The 25550-nt window shown below is 47.0% G+C and overlaps 1 protein-coding gene across 1 annotated transcript in view; it reads left to right on the top strand.

Annotated features, from left to right (window-relative positions):
* TMEM38A (transmembrane protein 38A) overlaps positions 1–16201 on the top strand; it is a 24530-nt gene extending 8329 nt beyond the window's left edge. The window contains exons 2-6 of the mRNA XM_015424657.1: positions 7403–7559; positions 7984–8168; positions 11221–11308; positions 14213–14330; positions 15850–16201. Coding sequence (XP_015280143.1) covers positions 7403–7559; positions 7984–8168; positions 11221–11308; positions 14213–14330; positions 15850–16080 — 779 coding nt within the window. The 3' untranslated portion in view covers positions 16081–16201. The remainder of the gene's footprint in view (positions 1–7402; positions 7560–7983; positions 8169–11220; positions 11309–14212; positions 14331–15849) is intronic.
* Positions 16202–25550: the final 9349 nt, after the last annotated feature.

Here is a 25550-nt window from a genome sequence, read left to right as displayed (position 1 = left end):
CAAGTAAAAATGTCCATAGTCATATTTTATTTTCCTAAAGTAACAGAATGACTTTCAATCTAGAAAAGACAAAAGAAATGCTAATGTAGCATTTTTTTCCAATTTTTCTGAAAATTTCCGTTTCCCCCCCCCAAAAAAACTAGAAAAAACCCGGGGGGTTTTCCGGCTTCAAAATTTCTGGAAATTTTACATCTCTTTGAGACTTTCAGCAATCCACTCCTCAAATTCTTCTTTTGCTTGCCTAATGATGAACTTGTACTTCTTTTGCCAGACCCCCAGCTTCCTTCTGTTCACCTCATTGGCACAGAGCTTCCACTCTTTGCCTTTTGAGGCTTCCTTGAATTGGGTTCATTAACCACAATCCTTTTAGATGTGGCAGTATCTTCCCTAACTCGGCAAATGCATTATTTTGGGGTTTCAATTAGTGTGGTTTTAAATAGTAAAGGTAAAGGTTCGAAATCCAGTCAAATCCGACTCTAGGGATGCGGTGCTCATCTCCGTTTCCAAGCTTAAGAGCCAGCGCTGTCCAAAGACATTTCCGTGGTCATGTGGCCGGCATGACTATACTCTGAGGCTCACGGAACGCTGTTACCTTCCCACCAAAGCAATCTACTTGCAATTTCTTGCTTTCAAACTGCTAGGTTGGCAGGAGCTGGGACCAGAGACGGGGGTTCATTCCGTCATGCGGCACTCAAGTCTCGAACGGCTGAACTACCGACCTTCCGGTCTGCAGTTCAGCATCTTAACCACTTGAGCCACCGCAACCCTGCGGTTTTAAATAGCTTCCAATAAATAGCTCCAGGGATGTGACTTTCTTGAGTTTCCCTTTCATCTTCCTTTTGGCCTTCAGAGGTAAGTCTGTTGTGGACTTGGGAGAGGGGTGCAAATGGATTTCCTATGCCTGAATGTTTGCATGCTGGAGCGTTGAGCTGGAGGGGCCTGGATTCACAAACAGGGACTCTGTCAGCCCCACCTGCCCAGTCTGTAAAATGGGAACCGGGGGTGGGTGGGATGCCATTGTGCTAGCTCTTTTGAGGGCCTGGTAGCTGGTGAAAAACACCCTCTAAGTCTGCTTTATTTTTAGCCATCTGCACAGAGATTACTTTCAGGGGGTGGGACAAGTGACAGAGTCCTCCTTCTTTCTGATTCTGCAAAGGCAGCAGCTGTTCAGGTATTAAATGTTGCCTGGCTTATGAATTTGGATCTGACAAGGCCCAGGAGTAAGAAGGGACATTTATAGCTCTTGCATCAAATGGCAGCTCTAATGATGAGAAGGAGCAAGCTGTGTGCAGGGTGCTGTACGGAACCCAGAAGGGACAGCAGCCAGTGACAAATGTTGGGCAAGTGTGGTGAACGGAAACATGGGCAATACCTAATCTCTTATCGAGCCTAAACTTAGACCTTTTCCACATCTCAGTGTTGCCCTTGTTTCCCAGCAAGCTGAATCCCCAGCTGATGCTCTGACTTTTATTTGGGGGGATTTTTTTCTTGTATTTGGATCCAACCATCCCCATGTGTTCCGCACTTCCTTTGAAAAGGGGTTGTGCTGCCATGTCATCATGCACTTCGTCAGGAAGGGACTCTCCTTTTTTCACATTTGCAGGAACGTTATAACATCATTGTTTTTTTAAAAAAGGCTGGATGTATCGTGGAGAACAGCATAGTTTAATTTATTTTTTCAATTTTTAACAATTCTAACACTTCAAACAGTGAACAATTAATTTTCCAATTACATTCACATCCTGTAAATAGTTCCTGCGTATGTACAACGTTATAACATGTTCAAAGAATTACAATACATTACTCAACACACTTCCGAATATGATTTCAGTAGAAAGATAACAGACTTAGCGTAAACTTGATAGGAACATTAGGAAGCATCCCGAACTATTGGAGCGGTAAGAAACAGAAGAAAGAAAAGGAAATATTAGAGCTAGTGGAGATGATATAAGTAAGTAAGTATGAGAATTTGCGGAACTGGACATTGCATTAATCTTATATCCATTGTGATATAGTTGCTGCTGCCATTTCAAAGGTTCCCCCGCTCCTCCTTAGTCACCAACTAAGAATATGACTGGCAATTGTCAAACTTGATGCATCAATTCATAACACTATTATTCAGTAATTATGAAGCACACTAAATGTGTTGCCATGTACTTCGTCAGTGATGGAACCTCCTTTTTTTTGCATACGCAGTAGTGTTATAACATCATAACATTGTAAAAAAAAGGCTGAATGTATTGTGGGAAATAGGACGGTTGCTGCAATTTCCAAGGGCCCCTGCTCCTCCTTAGTCGCCAACTAAGAAAATGACTGGTGATAGTCGAACTGGATACACCGATTCATAACAGTGTTATTCAGTAATTATGAAACATGCTAAATGTGTCTTCATCTACTTCATCAGCGACAGAACCTCTCTCTTTTTGCATATGTAGTAATGTTATAACATCATAACGTTGTAAAAAAAGAAAATACACCGGGAGCTATAGGGGAAGAGAAGAGCAGGGAGGAGAATGAAGAAACAACACAAACACGTGGCATCAAAACTTGCCCGCCCAAAAAGAAAGAAAGAAAGGAAAGGAACTTCCTGGACGGGTAATTGCATGCAGAAGGCTACATGAACACTCGCTGCCTGTTTTGTTCCAACATTGTAACATCGGTATATTATAATGGGGGGGGGGGGAATTGCATCATAACACAATCAATTTTATGTTAGAAAAAATTAGTGGATCATTCAGGACAACCTTAGGAGGATCGGAGGGGGGTGAACACGCAACACTGATGACACAAGAGGGAAACAAAATTCTAAATCGAGAATTCCTCACTGGAAAACTGCGAGTTCGGATCTGAAGGGGAAAAAAATGTGGGAAAAATGGATTAGGAAAACAGGGTAACGAGGCACTACATTTGGATGTACTCCTGGGGAGGCAAAAAGTTGTGCGGAAAGTGGAACTGTCTATTTCCTGCTTCCTTTTCCTGTTCCGCTGCTGCTGTTATGTTGCAGCTTGCTTTGCCAGACTTTCTCAATCGCACAGGAGACATAGATAGGCAAGCCTCTCCTGTGCAATGGATAGAGTCTGGTAAAGCACTGGCTGAGGCTCCTCCCCCTCCTCCTCCCGGGGGAGGGAGGGAACCAGCCCGAGCTGGCTTCCTGGCCAGGCTATATACAGGAGACAAAGGGAATACTTTTTTTCCTTCCACTGGCTGAGGCTCCTCCCTGAAAGGAGGGAGGGAGGGAGAACTTGCTTTGCTGGCCTGCCTCAATCACATGGGAGAAATACCAGGCACCTTTAAGACCAAAAAAGTTTTATTCGAGATATGATCTTTTGTGTGCCCTGCTATAGTGTGTCTGTGCTTCGTTGGCTCCTTATGCTGTGTGTGTGTGTGTGTGTGTGTGTGTGTGTGTGTGTGTGTTGGGCTCCTTATGTCCGGGCTCTCTTGGATGCAACTGAGTTCCCTCCCCCTTTTTACTGTATTTATGCCCTCATGATCTAGTCTTCCTCCCCCATATCACTGTATTCATGCCCTCATGATCCAGTCTTTCTCAGTAAGAAAGCAATGTGAACTGTTTCAGAGGAGGAATCCAGTGAAGTGGATTAGGCTGAGAGTGTGTGTCCAGACCAAGTTCACCCAGGACATTTCCTTTGTAGGAAGTTGTAGTTATTATGCAGAGCCAGTTATTATGTAGAGCCGGTTTGGTGTAGTGGTTAGAGGCACAAACTCTAATCTGGGAGAACCGAGTTTGATTCTGCACTCCTCCGCATGCACCTGCTGGTGTGACCTTGGGTCAGTCATGGTTCTCTCAGAGCTCTCTCAGCCCCACCTACCTCACAGGGTGTCTGTTGTGGGGAGGGGAAGGGAAAGGAGTTTTAAGCCACTCTGAGACTCCTTCAGGTAGTGAAGGGTGAGGTATAAATCCAATGTCCTCCTATTATTATTATTATAATTATTAGTGTGACGTCCTCCTTATTGGGGAGGACTAGTTTCCCTTTAAAAGTTCTCTTTATTTTGTTTAACTGGGTAGATTCTGCTGCCACCAGGAAATTTTAAGGATTTCCAAACCTTTATGCTTTTACTTTTGCTCTTACTAGTTTGGTAGACCGAGTTTAAGGCTTACGAGGAACTATGTGGTCCTGGGAAGTATTTCATTCAGAGCTGGTATAAACTTGGATAAAAGAGGATTTATTGAAATAAATACTAAATAAGAGGGTGATACAATGTAACTAGTAATGTGTTAATGATGTACAATTGCTTTGGTATCACACTCAATCTTTTCCCTCACTGACAGGGATCTTTTCATGTAACTTTGTAACACTTGTTTATCTCAATGCCATATATGTTCACTGTTTCACTCCAGTTTGTTATGACACTCAGACTTTCCTTTAACTTTTCTTCACTTAAACTTTACTTTTTCCTATACACTCAGCTTTCAGCTCTCTTTCTCTTTCTCTCTGAACAACCTCAGCTGTCAGCTTCTAACTGCTTCAACACAGAACTGACTGAACACATCAACTGTCAACTTGTAACTGTAACTCCTGACTGACTCACATACTCATCCAACCAGATTCACTTCCAAAACCCCTCCCCCTCTCTGTCAACCACCAATCATACCACACTTGCCTCTCTCAACCACTCTAGTCTATCTACCACAGCCATGCAACCAAACTTTTAAAGACAAACACACACACAAACAAGGAATCATTACAATTAGTTATTATTCTTATTATTTCTCTGGAGAAGACTATAGTTTTGTAGATAAACAGCCCTCAGTCTGTATCAGGATGCCTTCTCACGTTCATTATTTATTGATTTAATTAATTTATATCCCACCTTCCCCGCCAGAGCAGGTTCAGGGCAGCTTACATACTATTATAACAAGATAAAACAATTATATCCTTCTTAAATTGTGGTGCCCAAAACTGAACACAATACTCTAGGTGAGGTCTAACCAGAGCAGAGTAAAGCGATACCATCACATCACGTGATCTGGAAACTCTGCTTCTGGTGATATAGCTCAAAATTACATTTGCCCTTTTAGCTACTGCATCACACTGACGATGCATATTCAGTGTATGGTCTACTAAGACCCCTAGAACCTTTTTGCACATCCTGCCAAGACAAGTCTCCCCCATCCTGTAATTATGCATTTGGTTTTTCCTGCCTAAATGCAGAACTTTATATTTATCCTCATTGAAATTCATTTTATTTGTTTTAGCCCAGTTTTCCATCTTGTCAAGATCATCCTGTATCCTGACTCTGTCTTCTACTGTATTTGCTACCCCTCCCAATTTAGTATCATCTGCAAATTTAATAAGCATTCCCTCTATCCCTTCATCCAAATCATTGATAAATATGTTGAACAAAACAGGTCCCAGCCAGGACATATCCCTGAGGCACTCCACTTGTCACTGCTCTCCAAGAGGATGAGGAACCAATAACAGCCACTCTTTGGGTGCAGTCTATCAGCTAGTTACAGATCCACCTAACGGGAACAGGATCCGTTATGTTTGTATGTATAAAATAGGGGGAAGTGCAGTATAGTAGGGCTTAGCATCTCAGACTAGGACTAGCTAGATCCTGGTTAGGGTTTCCAACTGCCTGGAGAAAAATGTTTTGTCCCTTTTATTTACCTTCATACCATTAAAAGCTTCAATGACTCATTTCACAAGTCTCTGTTAAAGGGACAGGTGTTGGTCCACAAATTTTATCAAGTATTTTTGTTGAAACAACATACCTTAAAGATAAGAAACTGGGTTTTAACAATAAAATAACAGAATTAGAAAATGTCTTAATGTATACAGGGGGGGAAATGATAAAGAAAATTTATAAGATCTTATTACAGGATATAATGTTAGATGAAATTATTAAGAAAAATATGATTGCATGGATTCAGAATTTAGGCTACACTGTGAATTTAGAAGATTGGGAGCAAATATGGATGAAAAACGTTAATATGACTAATGCTGTTGCTTATAAAGAAAATATGTATAAGATGTTTTATAGATGGTATGTTACGCCAGATAGGTTAGCAAAGCAAAGTAGTAAGTGTTCAGATAAATGTTGGAAGTGTAAAAACAAGGTAGGCACATTTTATCATATGTGGTGGTTATGTGATGTCTCCAAAATTTTTTGGAAATGGGTACATTGTATGATGGAAAAAATAGTAAGATGTAACATCCCCTTTACTCCAGAATTGCTTTTGTTAAATATCTTTCCGAAAGAGTTTAAGGAAACGGATAGTTACTTGATTGTATATGTCAACGGCAGCAAGGATATTATAAGCCAAATATTGGAAGACCCAAGAAACACCAACTAAACAAGAATATATTAATAAACTATTAGAAGCGGCGGAAATGGACAAATTAACCATGGAAATGAGAGGTACAAAGAAATGGACATTTCAAAAAATCTGGAAGAGACTATATGATTGGTACAATGAGAATGGATTTAAAGATTTAGCTGATATGGCAAAATTAACATTGGAGTGTGTAGCAATATATAATAATGGAGCTAGAGAATATTAACAAATGATAGAGAACAATGAAGCAATGATGTAGATGTAGTAACAAATTGTAATAAGTCTCTTGGCCTATATGTTGTTTGTTGTAGTTGTTTATGTCTCTGTGTAGGTATATAAGAAAACAATAAAGGTGTACCTTCGGGTACTTTAAAAAAGAAAGAAAGTATTTTTGTTGAAACCATCCAGCAACCCTGGCTGTTTCCAAAAGCTGCTCCACTCAGATCTTAACAAAATAGTCGGAGAGTGATTCAGCAAGAACACAACTTTATTCTTCAACTCAAACACAACTACAGCATGGATCAACATCTGATAGCCAGAACAGCCTTTACATTGCAGCTGTCCTGCTTTTAAACATTCCCAGCTAATGTAGCCACACCCACTGTACAAATATCAACCTATGAGGTTGCAGAGATAAGGTCCAATCACATTAGTTCCCGCTCAGGGAGCTTGCTTGAAGTGATTGGCTGGTTACTTCCTGGGCTAGCAATACTATTGGATGGATTTGGATCCTAGCCCAGGACGAAGCTTAACATTACAGTTCAGTTAGATGTTTCACAACATGTCACGCATTCAAGGCAGCTCTGAATACACTACAGGTCCCACCCACATCAGCACCATTATCCATGGAGGGAGGGGCTGGTGGTGGGAAGGCACCCTCCCAACATTTTTTTGCAGGCTTTAAACAACAACAGTATACTACAATAAGGATCTATTACCACTTATCCATTTCCATTTCAAATTTTAGCTTCCCTGAATTCTCAGTTTTCATTTGAAGAAAAGGAAGTCCACAGCCCTTCTCGTTGTGGAGTTGTAAGGTCTGAACCGGGCTTAATTTGCCATGATGCATTTCCCGGGCTGAGAGCACTTCTTCTCTTTCTCCAGGGGCTGTTGAGCTGTCCCGCCAGAGTCCATTTGCCTCCTGGGTGGTGGCCATGCTTTACTGCTTTGGCAGCTACATCTTGGCCGACCTGCTCCTCGGAGAAGCCCCCATCGATTACTTCAGCAACAATTCCAGCGTGCTTCTGGCCACGGCTGTCTGGTGAGCCCATTCCCCCCGGCATTCGGCCTTGTCTGTTTCTTCGGCAGGCAGCTGAAATTCTGTCGGCTCTCTTGCCATGCATTTGAAAAAAGGAAGGCAAAAATATGGTCCGGTTAAAGTGGCCACATGAGCCATGAAGCACCCGCAGCAGAGTTGCTAGTGACGAGCACCCCAGCCCCTCCCCCACCTCCCAAAGCTCTCATCATTCCTGGGGGGGGGAGGCACGAGGAGGACAGATGCTGCTGTGACCCCCCCTCTCTGCTTGTGCTGAGAATCGACATATTTCCCTCATCATTCCTGGGGGTGAGGCGCTCATTGCCCCCGGCGGGCCTCTTCTCTCAATGAACTCCAACAGGGAAAGGAGCAGACGGAAGGAGAAGGGGAAGGCAAACCAAAGGGTTTTTTTTTTTCCTTTTTCTTCCAGGTATCTGACTTTCTACTGTCCCCTGAACCTCTTCTACAAGTGTGTGACGTTCCTGCCTGTGAAACTGATCTTTGTAGCTATGAAGGAGGTAGTCAGAGTCCGCAAGATCGCTGCTGGGGTCCACCACGCCCACCACCATTACCACCAGGGATGGCTGATCATGGTTGTCATTGGGTTTGTCAAAGGTAGGCCTGTGTTTCCCCCGACAGCACTCCTGTTGATCAGGGTATTGAAAGAATCATAGAATCATGGATTCAGAAGGGGCCATACAGACCATCTAGTCCAACCCCCTGCCCAATGCAGGACCAGCCTAAAGCATCTCTGACAAATATTCGCCCAGCCTCTTCTCGAAAGCTGTCAGTGAAGGGGAGCTCACCCCCCCTCCCTAGGCGGCTGATTCCACCTTTGAACCACTCTGAGGTTTTTCCTAATATCCAGCCGATACCTTTCTGCATGTAATTTAAACCCGTTGCTTTGGGTCCTATCCTCTGCTGCCAACTGGAACAGCTCCTTGCCCTCCTCCAAATGACAGTCTTTCAAATATTTAAAGAGAGCAAACATGTCCCCCCTCAATCTCCTCTTCTCCAAACTAAACATCCCCAGGGCCCTTAGCCTTTCCTCACAGGGCTCACTCTCCAGACCCCTGATCATCCTCGTCGCTCTCTTCTGCACCCTCTCGATTTTGTCCACATCCTTTTTGAAGTGAGGCCTCCAGAACTGCACACAATACTCCAGGTGCAGCCTGACCAAGGCAGTATACAGAGGGGCTATGACCTCCTGCGATTTTGATGCTATGGCCCTTTTAATACAACTGAAGACTGAATTTGCCTTTTTTGCCACCTCATCACACTGACTGCTCATATTTAGTTTCCACCCTTACTCCAAGATCTCTTGCGCATACACTACTCCCCAGAAACATATCCCCCATCCAGTATTTGTGCTTGACATTTTTGTGGCCCAGATGTAGTACTGTGCATTTATCTTTGTTGAATTGCATCCTGTTTGCAACTGCCCACTTCTCCAGAGTATTCAGGTCTTGTTGAATTTTAACTCTTATCTTCTTGGGTGTTTGCTACTCCTCCCAATTTGGTTTCATCAGCAAATTTAATGAGTAGCCCTTCTACCCCTTCATCCAGATCATTGATAAAAATATCAAAAAGTACCAGGCCCAAAACCGAGCCCTGTGGCACCCCACTGGACACCTCCCTTCAATCTGATGAAACGCCATTGACCACCACTCTTTGGGTGCGGTCCTCTAACCATATATCTATCCACCAAACTGTCCTATAGTCCAGTCCACAGTCTTCCAGTTTGCCCATCAGAATGTCATGGGAACCTTATCAAAAGCTTTACAGAAATTCAAGTAAATCACATCAACAGAGTTCCCACGATCCAGTAAGCTCATCACACGATCAAAGAAGGAAACCAGGTTGGCCTGACAAGATCTGTTGGGGACAAAACCATGCTGACCAATGTTCCCTCTAAGCTGTGGAGTCTTGTGAGCAAAAATTCTACTTTGTGAGCCACTGGAATTAAAGTTGTGAGCGAGCGATTTGGCTGCTGCATCAATTAGTTTGCTCTGGAGCCATCCTCCCTGAGCTAAGACAAAAATGTGTGAGCCGGAGGCTAAAAAACTGTGAGCTAGCTCACACTAACTCAGCTTAGAGGGAACACTGATGCTGACTTCCCCGGATCGCTAAGTGATCCTTCAGGTGCTTGCAGATCGATTCCTTTAAAATCTGCTCTAATATCTTCCCAGCGATAGAAGTCAGACTGACCGGCCTGTAGTTTCCCAGGTCATCCTTCTTCCCTTTCTTAAAGATTGGGATAACATTCACTCTTCTCCAATCTTGTGGCACCTCCCCAGTCCTCCAGGAGGCCTTGAAGATGATGGACAGAGGCTCTGCAAGTTCATTAGAAAGTTCTTTGAGCACTCTTGGGTGCACACCATCTGGCCCAGGGGTTTGTATTCGTCCAGTGCAGCCAGGTGCCTCTCCACAACCTCCCTATCAATGTCAACTGGACACTCAGGTGTCTTATTATGTCCATCTCTAGATGGGCTTGAGTTCTTCTGGGAGAAAACAGAGGCAAAAAAGTAATTAAGCCTGTCTGCTTTTTCTCTGTTCTCCACCAGAGTTTCTCCTTCTACTCCCAAAAGTGGTCCAATTGCCTCTTTTACCTTGCGTTTGCTTCTCACATATCTGTAGAAGTTTTTCTTATTGTAGCGGGGGGCCCTGGCCTGACCCAACTCATACTGAGCTTTGGTTACTCTGATGGCTGATCTGCAGTACCTAGTAACTCTCATGTACTCCTCTTTAGAGGGCTGACCTTCCCTCCATTAACTTTTTCTCCCTTAGCTTATTCTGAAGCTCTCGGTTCATCCACATCGGTTTCTTGGAGCCCTTGCCATGTTTCCGTCTTGCTGGAATAGTGAGGACTTGAGCTTGCAAAAGCTCATGTTTGAGAAGAGCCCACCCTTCACTCGCTCCTTTCCCTTCCAGCACACTCCCCCACGGAATGGTTCCCATCAAACCTCTGAGTTCATTGGTCGGCCCTACGAAAATCTAACCTACGAATCTGGCTATGAACTTCCTTGAACCCCCCACAGCAACTGGAATTCAAGGAGGACATGGTCACTTCCCCCCAAGGACCCCACCACCTTCACCCCATCTACCAATTATTCCCTGTTGGTTAATATTAAGTCTAGTATGGCTGAGCCCCTTGTAGCTTCATCCACCATTTGAAAAAGGAAGTTTTAAATGAAGCAGTTGGCCTGTTGCAGAGTGGTTCATGCTGTGGGGAGGCTTTCCAGTGAGGTCTGCCCTAGAAGGTGCCGGGAGATGCAGAAGTGTAAGGAGCAAAAGCAGATGTGCCTCTACAACCCTGCAGCATTGCCCCAGCCTTGTCAGTGGGGGTGCTAAAACAGAGGAGGGGAGAATGTGTTCTTGGAAATGAGCCAGAAGGACTGGAAAGGACACCGTAGCTCTCTGTCCTTTCCCAGGCAGACTTCTGGCATTCGCCCAACTGGCAAGCAGAATTCTGAGATTACAAGCATTTTCAAACTTGGCTTTGTGACCATGAGGGTTAGAAACTCCCCCACTCTCTTTTAAAAAAAGTACTGAGGTCCCCAGAATTGTAAGCAGAGCCCTTGGTTGAGGATGGAGCTTAGCAAATACTTTCCCTTGCAGGGTCAGCCACATCTGGGCCATTGGGACGTAATATTCTCTCATTTCTCAGGTTCTGGAGTTGCCTTGATGTCAAATTTTGAGCAGCTGCTGCGTGGAGTCTGGAAGCCAGAAACTAATGAGTTTCTCCACATGACTTTGTGAGTAGAAAGTCCAGACCACGGCTGGATCTGCCACAGTGCAGCTCTGGCTTGATCGGATGCATCTTTACATCTTCTCTTTCTTGGGAAGGCCTATGAGGAGTTTGCCAATGGGCCTCTCAGGCTGTTTGAAATAGGCAGCATATGGACCTTCCAGGAGGGGAGGGAAACTTCTCTGTAGTCTCAGAGGCTTTTTCCACATATGAACTTTAAGGACCTTAGATTGTGGGCTGGTACATCAATCAGGACGCACACTTACTAAAACCCAGAGGAACTGAGCCCCTAGGAGAGGCCTCCTGATATGTGGCTCTTTCACAACTGGCTGGAAGCAGAATTTTAAAATGGCGGCTCCGCAAGGCACTGAATATAATGCTCTGTTCCCCATAACAATCTCACAGTCCGCCCACATGGGCAGGATGCTAAGCCTATACCATTTGATGATTCTGTAGGACTTGCCCATGCTCAGTCACCCCCTTTGGGGCATTTATAAGCATTTCCTGCTTCTCTCTGGGCCAATCCCCATCCAAACAGCCTTTCGGCTCTTCCTGTATTCTTCCTGTTGCTGTGGGCCTTGCAGCTGTTAACAGGAAGAGCAAGCCAGGGGAGCGAGGTACTTGCCATGTGAATGAGCATTGGCCCACAGACACATTGGACCAAAAATTGGGGGGGGGGACGATACTTTGAAGTTGTGTGCGTCAAACCCCCTCAGTCAGACTTTGGCACTCCAGAGTCAAGAAGTCACAAAGACGTACACATGCACAGCTCTGAACTGGAGTTTTCTGTTTGGAAATTCAGTGAGAGGATTATCAGATGGTGTCAATCCAGTGTAAGGCCAACTCTGCTTCTTAGGCAGAGCGCACAGTTGGGCAGAATGGGCTTTTCCAAAGGTGGTGTCCTCCCTTCTCCTTTAAGGCTGGGTAAGGGCCACCATTGATTTATTTATTAATTTATTATTGTATTTGTAGCCCACCCTCCCTGCATAGCAGGCTCAGGGCAGGTTCCACAGATGACAGAGTCAGCACCCGTGCTGCTGCATTCTGCGCTAGCTTCAGTTTCCGAAGCAGAGCCAAGGACAGCCTCACGTAGAGAGAATTACAATAATCCAATCTGGAAGTGGGTCACTGTAGCCAAATCTCGTGGGGTGAGATATGGGGCCAACTGCCTGGTCTGTCTTAGATTGCAAAAGGCAGACCTGGCAGTGGCGGCGACCTGGGCCTCCACCCCCAGGCGCTTCACCATTGAAGTTGGCACCAATGGGGCCCCATCAAAGGTTGGGAGCCCGATTCCCAATCCCAGTCCCCCATGACTGAGGTGCAGGACCTCTGTCTTTTATGGGTTCAATCTCAATCTGATCAAGTAGCAGTCCATTAGTAGACAGAGCTGGGTGTCATCAGCACAGTAGTGGCAGCCCAGCCCATACCTCCAGATAATCTGGGCGAGGGGGCACGTATAGATATTAAACAACATGGGGGAGAGAATTGCTCCCTGCGGCACACCACATTCCAGTGAGTGTCGCTGGGATAATTCCCCCCAAGCTTCACCCTTTGTCCCCAACCTTGGAGAAAGGAGGTCAGCAAGGCAAGCCCCCTTATCCCCACATCGGCAAGACAGTGGGTTAACAGATCATAGTCAACCATATCGAATGCCGCCAACAAATCAAGGAGTATCAGCAGCACCGATCCGCCTTGATCCAGATGTCTCCGGAGGTCATCCTCCACCACGACCAACACCATCTCTGTCCCATGGGCAGGGTGGATACTGGACTGGAAGGGAATCCAGGATATTAGCATCCTCCAGAAAAAACTGGAGCTGTGTCACCACGGCCTTCTTCTCTACCTTACCCAGCAATGGTAAATTAAACACTGGGCAGTAGTTAGTAAGGACCATAAGGTCCAAAGTTGTTTTTTTAAGGAGAGGACGGTTCTACCAGCCTTCCACTAGCTCCTCCAATGGGCTGCCAGGGGGAATCAAATCCCATAGAGCTTCCTGGAACCTACAGGGGTTCATTAGAATCTGTGTTCAAGCATAAATTCGCTCCCCACCTAAACAGGGAGGGTTAGGAATGCCCAGGAATGTTTCAGGGCAAGGTGGTCCAACCATGGTACTGCATCAGCAGTAATTTGGTCCACCATAATCCCCAAAGCAAAGATAAGCTCTAGCATGTGGCCTGCTTGATGTGTGGGAGCCAAAACAAACTGGATGACACTAGGTCTCTCCCTGGCCTGAGAGGAGGCCGTATCACCTGCATGTACATTGAAGTCTCCCAGACCCAATAATCTGGGGTACTCCAAAGCCCAGCCTGATACAGCCTCCAGCAGGCCTGGCAGGGCATTTGCTGGTGCGTTAGGTGGATGGTACACCAGCCAAATGGCCAAACTCTCCTCGGCCTCCCACACCAGGCCCACTCATTCAAGCCCTGCAATCTTTGTCCCAGGGAGGTTCCCAAAAGAGAAAGCCTCTTGGATGAGCAATGTCACTCGCCCCCACACACACACTGCCCGTTAGTCCGGGTGAAGGACCAAAATACCTGGAGGGGCCGGTTGACTCAGGGCAACTGTTTTGCCCTCCCTCACCCAGGTTTTGGTCACACAAGCCAGGTCTACCGCCTGCTCTACTGGATAATTCTGTATAACGGAGGTTTTATCGTTGATAGATCTGGCATTGCACATTCCCTATCCCCTACACCATGATCCTTCACCACCTCAGGTGTAGCAGAGAGGGAACCGTGGGTGTTGGGTGCCTGTTGAAGAGGTTGTGTGAATGGTGCAGAAATCAAGTGCTTCCTAGGAAAGGCAGATAGGGACAAATGCTGGATTCTTTGAGAAGATGGTTGGGAGGGAATGCGCTCAGTTGAGATACGAGCCCAAGTCTGACCCTCCCTTTCATCCCCCATTTTCCTTGAAGCCCATCCAAAGCCAGTCTGTACGGAGCCATACTCTTCACCCTGCAGCAGACACACTGGATGCCAATCTCCAAAGACAGCCTCATCTTCTTCTTCACACTCTTCATGATCTCTTGCAAGGTGAGCCTCTCTGGGGGCTCTGTGGGAGGGAGAAGCTGGGGGGACCTTTCCAGCTCCTGGGGAGGGCACCGTGTACAGAAGGGGAGAGCTCTCCTTTCTAGGCTGTATAGAACTGGGCACCTGGTTTGATTGATGGGCAAAAACACATTTAGCCCACCTTTCAATCCACAAACAGGTCCTGAAGGTGATCTGGTGGTGGTGGAGGAGGAGGAGGAGGAAGGTGCCGTCAAGTCACAAAGGCAAGAGACATTCAGAGGCTGTTTGCCATTGCCTGCCTCTGTGTAGCAACCCTGGACTTCCTCAGTGGTCTCCCATCCAAGTACTAACCAGGGCTGACCCTCCTTAGCTTCTGAGATCTTACAAAATCAGGCTAGCCTGGGCCATCCAGGTGTGGGTCAGGGTGGTCTACCGTACTTTAAACAATGGGATCCATGATGCTCCAGTAAAAACCATTTCCCATTATAGGCAAAAACTGGTTGGGCAGTTCCACAACACGGTCTTGAGCAGTCTCCTACCCATATTCTAAAGCATCATGGATAGAGTCTGTGGGCTCCTTCCATAGCTGGTAAGATGATGACTGAGGCAGAGAAGTTTAGACAGGCCATTCTGTGGCCAGAAGTCAGCTCCCCAAAGGGAAGTCCCTGTTTCTGCATGTGTTGCTGGCCGCAGGTGTCCGAATAGAGCGTCTTGGTGTGGAAGGGTGAGCGTGGGGTCCTCTGTCAATGCAAAGGCCAGTGAAGGGCTGGAACATTCTGGAACAGCATGGCAAATGGGCAACGTTCAACAAGATTGCACTATGGGTGATGCTGCTTCTTCCAGATGGTGGTTTTTATTAATTAATTTATTTATTTATTAGATTTATACCCCGCCCTCCCCATGCAGGCTCAGGGCTGCTTACAAAAGAGGCAGATGCCATAACAACAGTTAAAACAACATAAAAACAATCATTAAACAGCATAAAACAATCATTAAATAAAGTGCGGTGCTCGTTGATGTTCAATCTTCTTAGTCCAAGATGGATTCCTTTTATCAACCTGGCCACCACGAGGGCTGCACCAAAGAGACGGTGAAGCATGATACCCCTCCGCTACTGAGATTAGGTGTGAAATGTCTAAATGGGTGTGCGGACCAAGAAGTGATTTTCCCATGGTTTTGACATTCCTGGAACCTAGCGGTGCTTCGCCCTTACCTGGATGGCCCAGGCTAGCCTGATCTCAGAAGCTAAGCAGAGTCGGTCCTGATTAGTATTCGGATCGGAGACCACCAGGGAAGTCCAGGGTCGGTAGACGTAGGCAGGTCACGGCAGACCACCTCTGTTCCTCTCTTGCCTTCAAGCCCCGTTGAGGGGTTGCCGTAAGTTGCCTGCAACCTGATGGCGGCACTGTCCACCACCACCACCACCAGTGGTGTTTCTCCATTGCAGCAGTGCTACCAGAGAGGGAGGCCCACCTGGGCATCGGAGCGACTGACGAGTGGATGGTCTCTAGCGAAACTTTTTCCCCCTCCTCTTGCCCAACAGGTGTTCATGACGGCGTCTCACTCTCACGGCTCGCCATTTGCCCCCGTGGAAGGAGTGCTGTGTCCGATCCTCTTTGGCTCCGTGCCCCCTGGCCATGATGATCACCATCACGACCACCACCACGGGGGCTCCCATGAACCCACCTGTCCCCCCGCACCCTTGCTGCCGGCTAAAACACGGGACGAGCTGAACGAAGGCACCCGGAAGCGGAAAGCCAAGAAGGCTGAATGAGCAGTAGGCCGGGGGTCCCATCCGAACCCTCTGAGGCACCCGGGCTGCTCACGAGGATCTTCCATGGACATCATCTTGGGGGGGGGCCAGGAGGGCCCAGCGCCTGTCCAGATTTTCTGGCCTCCCGCTGAATGAGCAGTAGGCCGGGGGTCCCATCTGAACCCTCTGAGGCGCCCGGGCTGTTGGGCTCCTCACGGGGATCTTCCATGGACATCATCGTGGGGGGGCTGGAGGGCCCAGCACCTGCCCAGATTTTCTGGCCTCCCACCCTTGGAGTGTAAAACAGACTCCCTCCCTTTGCCTTCCCAACCCTGAGCAGTGGAAGAGCTGAAGGCTGCTGCTGGATTCCCACCGTGGTATAAATGACCAGGAGGAGCAGTCGAAGGCCCTGGGCAGCCTCTCCGCAACACCGCAAGCGGTGCCCTTCGGCTGTCTGGCACCAGCCAGCTACAGGGGGACTTGGCCCAGCTGGCTGCCATCTTCCCACATGTTGGTGCGCAAAGTCAGGGTTCTCCTCCAGAGAGCGGCATGTCGCTCTGCCGTGTGACCCACTTCCGAGGCTCCCCGCATCAGAAGGAAATGCGAGAAGCACCATCTGGTGTTGCTGCTGTTGCAGTGTGCTGTTGCTGTGCATGTGTGTGTGTGTGTGTATGTGAACAACAGCAGCTCCGGACTCAGATCCAGCTTGGTATTTAGTTAGGTCTTGGTTTCTGTGCAAAGCCACCCTAAGGCCCCCCCCCCCCCCCCCCCCACTAATCTAGCAGAGCAGCTCAGACCTGTTGGCCCTGGAAAGCCTGTTGCACCTCTTTTTCCTACGAAGAACAAGACAGGAGCATCACATGTCAGCTAGGCCCACGACCCCCTGAGTCTCTGTGCGGGGCACTTAAGTCACTGGCTCACAGGGGGGTGGCATAGCTGGAACCACACATAGTTCTGTTTCTGCCAGCTGAGCATCCCGCTGAGAGGACTTCACCAGACCCACTGCAAGTGCCCCCTTACCAGCTTGGGTGACAGTAAAATAAGCCTGGGCTTTAGCATCTAACCTTACTTAGAAACCTACATCTCTGGAATATGTGAATTGGAGTTCATGCAGATGCTGAAAGCTCCCTCCCTCCATGGAGAGAAGCCAGATACCTGCCCCTGCTCACCTGGCTTGAGTCCCAGTGACAAGTACACGAGTACAAGAGGGTATATCACAAACAGGGCTGTCTTGTAAACTGCAAACTGAAAACACCGTCTCAGTCCACAAGATGAAAAACAAATGGGACAAGCATATAACTGTAAACATAAGAACATAGACTCATAGACGTATAGAATGTTAGAGTTGGAAGGTGCCTTGCAGGTCATCCAGTCCAACCCCCTGCACTCCGCAGGAGCATACCCGAAAGATAGCCCTACAACATACCCGAAAGATGGTTGTCCAGCCTCTGCTTGAAAACGTCCAGCGAAGGAGCATCCACCACCTCCCAAGGCAGTCTGTTCCACTGCTCAACCACTCTTACAGTTAGGAAGTTTCTCCCTAATATTTAGCCAGTAACGACTCCCTTGTAATTTCCACCCATTAGATCTAGTCTTGCAATCCAGAGCAAGGGAGAATAGATCCGCTCCATCTTCTACATGACAGCCCTTCAAATATTTGAAGACCGCAATCATGGCCCCTCTAAGCCTTCTCTTTCCCAGGCTAAACATACCCAACTCTTTCAGCCTTTCTTCATAAGACGGATTCCAACCTTCTCACCATCCTGGTTGCCCTCTTATGTACATGCTCAAGCTTGTCAACATCCTTCCTAAAATGTGGTGCCCAAAACTGGACACAATATTCCAGGTGAGGCCTGACCATAACATAACATAAGAGAAGCCATGTTGGATCAGGCCAATGACTGCTAGGTTGGCAGGAGCTGGAACTAGAGACAGGAGCTCACTCCGTCATGCGGCACACTCGGGTCTTGAACTGCTGAACTACCAACCTTCCACAGCCTGCAGTTCAGCGTCTTAACCACTTGAGCCACCGCAGCTCCCTCATAAGAACATAGGAGAAGCCATATTGTATCAGGCCAATGACCCATGCAGTCCAACACTTAGTGTCACACAGTGGCCAAAAAAACAGGTGCCATCAGGAGGTCTACCAGTGGCCAGAACTCCAGAAGCCCTCCTGCTGTTGCCCCATAAAAAACAGCAAGAATACAGAGCATCACTGCCCCAGATGCCACTGATATAACAATAGTCATTGAATCAATAACAAATAGGTGTAAATGTAGGAATATATGATACATCAAAAAGGAGTTAATACAAATGACAATCTATGGATTGCCAGCCAAACTCCATTTCGCGTAGATTGCATAGATCATTCCTCTGTCATCCTGTTTATTTAATTGTTACGTTATTTTGCCTCTCATACAGCAGGACTGAGATACCTTTTTTTGGCTTCTTGTTTCGAATTGTGTTCCTGAGGGCAGCAGCCATGTCGGTCTGCAGTAGAAGAGCTGGATTCGAGTCCAGCAGCACCTCAGGGACCCACAAGATGTTCGGGAGAGGAGCTTTCAAGAGTCAGCAGCCCTCCCTGGTTGCTTTGAATTGGTGGCTGTTTAAAAACTGAACGAACAGGGTAACATGAAAATGGTCTCATGAAAATCTATGCAAAATGGAATTTGGCTGGCAATCTGTAGTTTGAGACATATATTTCTGCATCTATGCTGTTTATATTTCTGTGTTACGAGCAGGGCTATTTTTGGACAGGAATGCACAGGAACGGAGTTCCGGCTGGCTCCCAAGTTGGCCACACCCAGCAGGAACTCATTAGCATAACAGGCCACACCCAACAGCAGAAACTCATTAGAATTGGCTACATTAGGGGTGTGTGGCCTAACATGCAAAGGAGTTAAAAAAGCCCTGGGTTTTGACAACAAACAAGGTAAACAAAATAAGAAGCAAAAGGTGGGTGTGGCTGGATAGCCAAACTTGTGGTAACATGGGAATGCGGCTTAATATGCTAATGAGTGGTGCAGTCAGGGGTGTGGCCTAATATGCTAATGAGTTTCTGCTGCTGGGTGTGGCCTATTATGCTAATGAGTTCCTGTTGGACTTTTTCCACAAAAAAAGCCCTGAGTACATTGCAATTGAATGCCTGTCACATTTTTTTTTAATTGCAATTGTATGCTTCTCACATTTTTTTCATATTGCGGGTTCCAGTGGTGTTTTCAGTTTGCAGTTTGAAATACCCGCCCTGTTTTAGATATCTGCTCTTGTACTTTTGTTCTTTGTTTTTGCATTTCTTGAAGGTGTCCCTTTTTGTTTTCTCTGTTGTTCTCTGGTGGAGATCCTGGATGGCCGGGTTCACAGCAGGGCCAGAAGCAGAACCTTGTTGGCACTCTGACTGCCTTGGGTGGGAGTGCCCCCCCCTGCACAGGTTCTGGTCTGAGGGAGAGAGACTTGCCCCCCCCCGAAGGAGGGGCCTAACCCCCCCACAGCCAGCATCCCAGGAATCAGCCTGGCTCAAGAGGAGTCGGGTGGCTGCAAAGTGCCTTTTCTCCTGCCCCCGTAGCCATGTGTCAAATGCAAGCTGCGATTTCCCCGAAATAAAGAGCCTCTCTGCAGTGAAACCTTTGGAGGATTCTGTGCATTTGTTTCTCATTCTCCACAAAACTGGGGAGTAGGTGTGTGTTGTATGTGTGCACATGCACACACATCACCACCAGCCCCGATTCTTCTGAACCTCTATAGCTTCCCTTGGGTGCTGGCTTGTAAGGAACAGAATCTGGGGGGCGTGTGACGGCCATGGTGGTGGTGGCCAGTGCCATCAAGTCGCAGCCAACTTAGGGCAACCCCTCTTGGGGTGGTTTGCCATGGCCTGCCTCTGGGTAGTGACCCCGGACATCCTCGGTGGTCTCCCATCCACGTACTAACCAGGGCCGAACCTGCTTAGCTTCCAAGATCTGATCACAGCAGGCTTACCTGGGCCATCCAGGTGATGTGCATATTATGTCCTGTGGTTGTTTACTCAGAAGTAAATCCCTCTGATGTAGATTGTTGTCAAGTAAAACTGCTTAGCTTCCAAGATCTGATCACAGCAGACTCACCTGGGCCGTCCAGGTGATGTGCATATTGTGTCCTGTGCTTGTTTACTCAGAAGTAAATCCCTGTGATGTAGATTGTTGTCAAGTAAAAATGTGCAGCTGCACAACCTTAGATCGTTCCTTGGCTTCTGAGACCTGTCGGGCGACCATGCCAGCTTCACAAAAGCTGGGCGTGATATACCACATGATTTTCCCTAGGAGCTGTCTTAAGTGAATAAAGCCACCAGCATCACAATGAAGGTGTCTGCTGAAAGGGCCGTCCGTCGTAGCTGCGCTAGGCTTGAGTGAGGCCCGTATGGCATTTCCATACACTTTCAGGGTTCAAAGGAAGACAGACTGACAGAGGGAGGGCTTATGCTCAGCTGGGATGCATTGTGAAGCAGGGGTCCCCCCATAAATACTACCTGCAGCATTGTGGTGCTTTTATGCACACCTCTCGGGGTTTCTTTCCAAAACCTGCTTTACTATCTTTTTGAAAAGTCTGCAGCTAAGCAGGTGTGACTGCTATGGGAAAGTGTGGGACTTTCCTAGAGCTAGAGACTTTTTTAAAAAATGGAAGTCGGGGACCAGGAGGCCATGGCAATAAACTGTTGTAATACAATGGCTGTCTAGCAACACTTGATTATTTTGTTTTTTTAAAAAGCCCTTCAGTATGAAGGGGGGGGATGGCAGTAACTGGAGGCTGGAGCAGGGAGAATGGGGGGGGGGGGATACCTGCTGCCTGAAAGCCACCAGCAGCAGCAATAGAGAACTGCCCCTGCACAGGGAAGCCCAAAGAGCGGCTCGCCTGGGGTTGCCTGGGGAGTGTGGGCAATAAGGGCTTCCCCTCCCGCACACCTGACAGAGGCTGCGGTCACACACGCTAAACAATCCACTTTCAGTGCACTTTCCAACTGGATTTTACTGTGTGAACTGGCAAAATCCAGTTGGAAAGTGGATTATTTAGTGTGTGTGACCGCAGCCTTACTCCTGGTTTCCTTGTCACTCGATCCACAAGCACTGGAAGGGGTTCCGCCAGGGCTGTTCCTCCACACGTCTGCCCTCCGTCTGCATTGCCACAGCTATGGAGTCAGTTAATTTTCTTCTGCACATGCCTTAAATAATCAGGATTTTCAAGGGAGGGTGCCGTCATAATTGGTGGCATCACAGCACACACACACGCCTTTTGGTACATGCTTACATTGATGTGCCAATATCATGGCGCTGTTTTTAACGGGCAGTAAAGTACTGATATCTATATATCTAATTCTCAACAGTCCCCTCTGTGTGCAGATACTTATTTCTACAAACAGAGGGCACACTCTCCCCCAACAGGTTTTTCTACAGACTCGGGAGACTGTGGGACTGCAGAAAGATCCAAAAAGTTAAAAAAACAACTTGTGGAGGGTTGAATCCCCCCCCTTTTTTAAATGGTGGCTACAAGGATCTACTCCAGGCCCTGCCACATTGATAGTGAGAGACAGACTGGCTGATAGTCAAAGACGTGGGGTGGAAGAAGCAAATGCAGAACTGGAGCTGGGATTAGGGAGGATTCCTCCTGCAATATGAATGACTAAATAATCTGATCTTCTCATCCCTACCTCTTTTGCTGCAGGCTCCATTGCCCTCTTAAAACTTTTTTTGGGGGGGGCTTCTAGCTGGTTCTGTCAGTAAAAGGCAGGGGAAGGGGGCAGAACCCTTTCCAAGCCTATTTTGGCCTTTCAGGGAGGGATCCTTAGGGCCAGGCCTGACAAGGGTTGCCAGTGCCAGGCTGGGAAATTCCTAGAGATTTTGTGGTTGGAGTCTAAGGAGGTTTGAGGAAGGGAGAGGCATCAGCTGGATATAATGCCAGAGTCCACCCTCCAAAGCAGCCATTTTCTTCAGGGAGACAGATCTCTGCTGTTTAAAGTTCAGTTGTAATTCTGGGGGGGGGGGAAGGCCTCCAGATTCCACCTAGAGGTTGGCAACCCTAGGCGTGGCAGCACTCTCTGGGTGACTTGGTACCACCTGACTTGCATGACTCAACTAGGTCTGGCTGCTTGCTACTGTTCAGCAGCAGCCACCCTATGAAAGCCAGTGTGGTGCAGCAGTTAGAGCTTCAAAGTGGGGTCTGCAGGACCCAGGTTTAGATCCCCATCTTGTGGTGGAAGCTGACTGGGTGATTTTGGACCAGTCACATACTTTCAGCCTAACCAACCTCACAGAGTTGTGCAGATAAAAAGGAGGAGAGAATAATGTAAGCTGCTTTGGTCCCCACTGGGAGGAAGACCGTAATTTCCCTAGGTAGAAACTGTGGGGGAGGAGGGTGGAGATGGAAAACTGAAGACAGAGTTGGGTGGGAAGGAAATGGGGTTGCCAACTCCAGGTTTGGAAATGTCTGGACATTTGAGGGGTGGAGCCTGGGGTGGGTGGGATTTGAGGAGGGGAGGAACTTCAGACCATAATAATGCCATAGATTCCACCCTCCAAACCAGGCATCTCCTCCACGATAACTACCATTGCCAGCCTCCAGGTGAGGGCTGGAGAACACCCAGAATTACAACTGCTGCCCAGGTGAAAGAAATCAGTTCCCCTGGATATAATGGCTGCTTTGGAGGGTTGAGTCTATGGCATTATACCCTGCTGAGGCTGCCTCCCTCCCTAACCTGTCCCAGGACTCCACCCGCAAAATCTCCAGAAATTTCCCAACCTGGAGCTGGCAGCCTTGAGATTAATTAATCTCTCTAGCTGCCATTGTGATTCCCAGAGAGCTGCCACTGCTGCTGTGGGGGAAGAGGAAGCAGATGAGTGGCTGGGAGCTCTGCTGCTGCTGCTGTGCGAGGTGGAGAAGCAGGCAGGTGGCTGGGAGAGTGATGGGGGCAGAAAGAAAGAGTGATGAGGTGGGGAGGCAGAAAAACAAATAGAATAATGAGGGGGAGAAAGAGAGGAAGTAACATGCATGGAGGAGAGAGAGAGAGTAAGAAAGGGGGCAGAAGGGAGAAAGAGGGTGAGAGGGAAGGGGAGAAGCAAAAGTGTGAGGAATGTGATAACCACCCTGCAAGTTTCTTGAATCTGTATACAGCTGTAATCAGGGCTATTTGGGGGCAGGAACGCACAGGAACGGAGTTCCGGCTGGCTTCCAAGTTGGCCACGGCCAGCAGGAACTCATTAGCATAATAGGCCACACCCAACATCAGAAACTCATTAGGATTGGCTACATTAGGGGTATGTGACCTAACATGCAAAGGAGTTCCTGCTACAAAAAAGGCCCTGGGTTTTGACAACAAACAAGGTAAACAGAATAAGAAGCAAAAGGTGGGTGTGGCTGGATGAGCACACTTCTGGTAACATGGGGGTGTGGCCTAATATGCCAATGAGCTGTGCTGTCAGGGGTGTGGCCTAATATGCTAATTAATTTCTGCTGTTGGGTGTGGCCTATTATGCTAATGAGTTCCTGCTGGGCTTTTTCTACCAAAAAAGCCCTGGCTGTAATGTTAGATTAAGCAGGTTCTCTGAATTTCCAGCTTTATTTTTTTCTTGTTTAAAGAAGTCTTTAGCCTCTTCCCTCCCAGAGCTATAAGGGAAAAGGCATATCTCCGTAAGGGAAGGAACGAGAAGCTTGCTTCCTCTTTTTTAAATGAAAGCTGGGAATTCAGAGAAACTGTTCTATCTATCATCACAACAGTGCATCAACATAGTGATGCTTTAGTGCCCCAGTTCTAAAAAATCAAAAACAGAACCACTGGTCTTCAGGGCAGGGGGAGGAGTGGTTTGATAGTGACGACAGTCCAGTTAGTACATGTGGGCTGGAGGTAGGTGGGGGTGGGCGGGACAAAGAAAACTGACAGGGACACGACGGAGGAGGAAAAAGGCAACTCAAAATCTGTGGTCTCAAAAGAACGGGGGGGGGACGACAGGGGAAGGGGGGATGAAAAGAAGAGGCACAAAAATATGTGCGGAAATCAGGAGATTAAACTGAAACTGTGTGCGGCCAGAACCGATAAAAAGAAGCAGCTTCCCCAGCCGTGGCCGCTTCTCTTGGCTACGCTAGCCACTGAACAGGACAGTGTTTGCCAGTTGGCTTCTTTTCCCCTCGCTGTAACGTTATAGACTTTTCATAGTTCAAGATCTATATGACTGCTGGGGTCCACAGTCTGAGTGAGGACACTGTAATGACAAATGTAATGTGAAATGCTTAATAAAGGGAAACAATTTATATAAGTGTGTTCAAGGTTTAAGGTTCAAAACGGTAGAAGAAAAGGTTTTAATGTTGGGCTACCGGTCATGTTTAGAAAAAGAGTCTGAATCATTTCAGAGTTGGTACAGCCTTTTCTTCTACTGTTTTGAACCTTGATGGTGTTTAAAAATTGATGCAGGGGATTTAAATGAACACAGCTATACCTTATGTGAACTGAAAATAGTCCATCTGTAAAGATCTCTGAAACAAAGTATATCTCTGGAATCTTCATAGGATGGAACTTGACTCTGGATTCTTTATAATTATCCATGGGACCTTTCTTTAACATTTCATTTAACATTTCTAAATATATATATATATATATACCAGGTTCAGTATGCATTTTATAGTTCACCTGCCTTAGAGGAAGGAGGGAAGGAAGAGGGGTGTGAAAACCAAATGCTTTAGTTTTCCTAAATGCTTTGATGTGTCGCAGAGACCTGTTGTTTTGCTTTATTTCTGTAAAAGAAGACATGCTTAGTTTGGGGGGGGGGTAGTTGACCGTTATTTCTGGTGGGCAAATGCCGTGGGGTGATTGGGTCCTGATCTTTAGTGCCTTTGCTTGAACACAATATATCTGCAGTCTCCATGCTTTCACCTTCAGTCCTAACAAAGCTTGTGTTCAGTATGGTATTCTTCAACGTCTCAATAAACTAAATTTTTTTTGAAGTGAGTGGTGTTGAAAACTGATTTAACCAGGATTCTGAATATTTATGTATTGTTAATCTTGTTAAGTGGTTATAATGCAAAAAGGATTCGCAATACATGCTTATATAAACTGTTTCACTTTATTAAGCCTTTCACATTTCACATTATATTTGTCATTACAGTTTTTGGACTGTGTTTCTTCTTCGTGTTTTGAGTGAGGACACTGGCATAAGTGTTCCTGAAAACACAGCTCCGAACTCTGCAAGACCTCGGTGGATATCTGTATGGCTCAGTTTCAGCAGATTTATTGCAATGAATATACAAAGTTGCTGAGGAGTTCCAACGGCTTCCAGAAGAGTTGGTGTCTTGCAAGGGGCTTTACTGACACAAACCACCTTGCTCAGATAGAAAGTCAAATTATAAACCTATGAACAAATACAACAAAAGCTCTGTTATCTGGCACTCAAGGAAAAGGGAGCTGCCAGTTAATCAAATGCACTAAGTACTCAAGCTGAGTGCTGTAACTTGATAGCCCCTGACCCCTCCTCCTGCTG

Source organism: Gekko japonicus, unplaced genomic scaffold, assembly GCF_001447785.1.
Source record: "Gekko japonicus isolate JY-2015 unplaced genomic scaffold, Gekko_japonicus_V1.1 scaffold596, whole genome shotgun sequence".
NCBI classification, from domain to species: Eukaryota; Metazoa; Chordata; class Lepidosauria; order Squamata; family Gekkonidae; genus Gekko; species Gekko japonicus.
The sequence above is the reverse complement of the archived record's forward strand: the minus strand, read 5'-3'. Positions and strand labels throughout refer to the sequence as shown.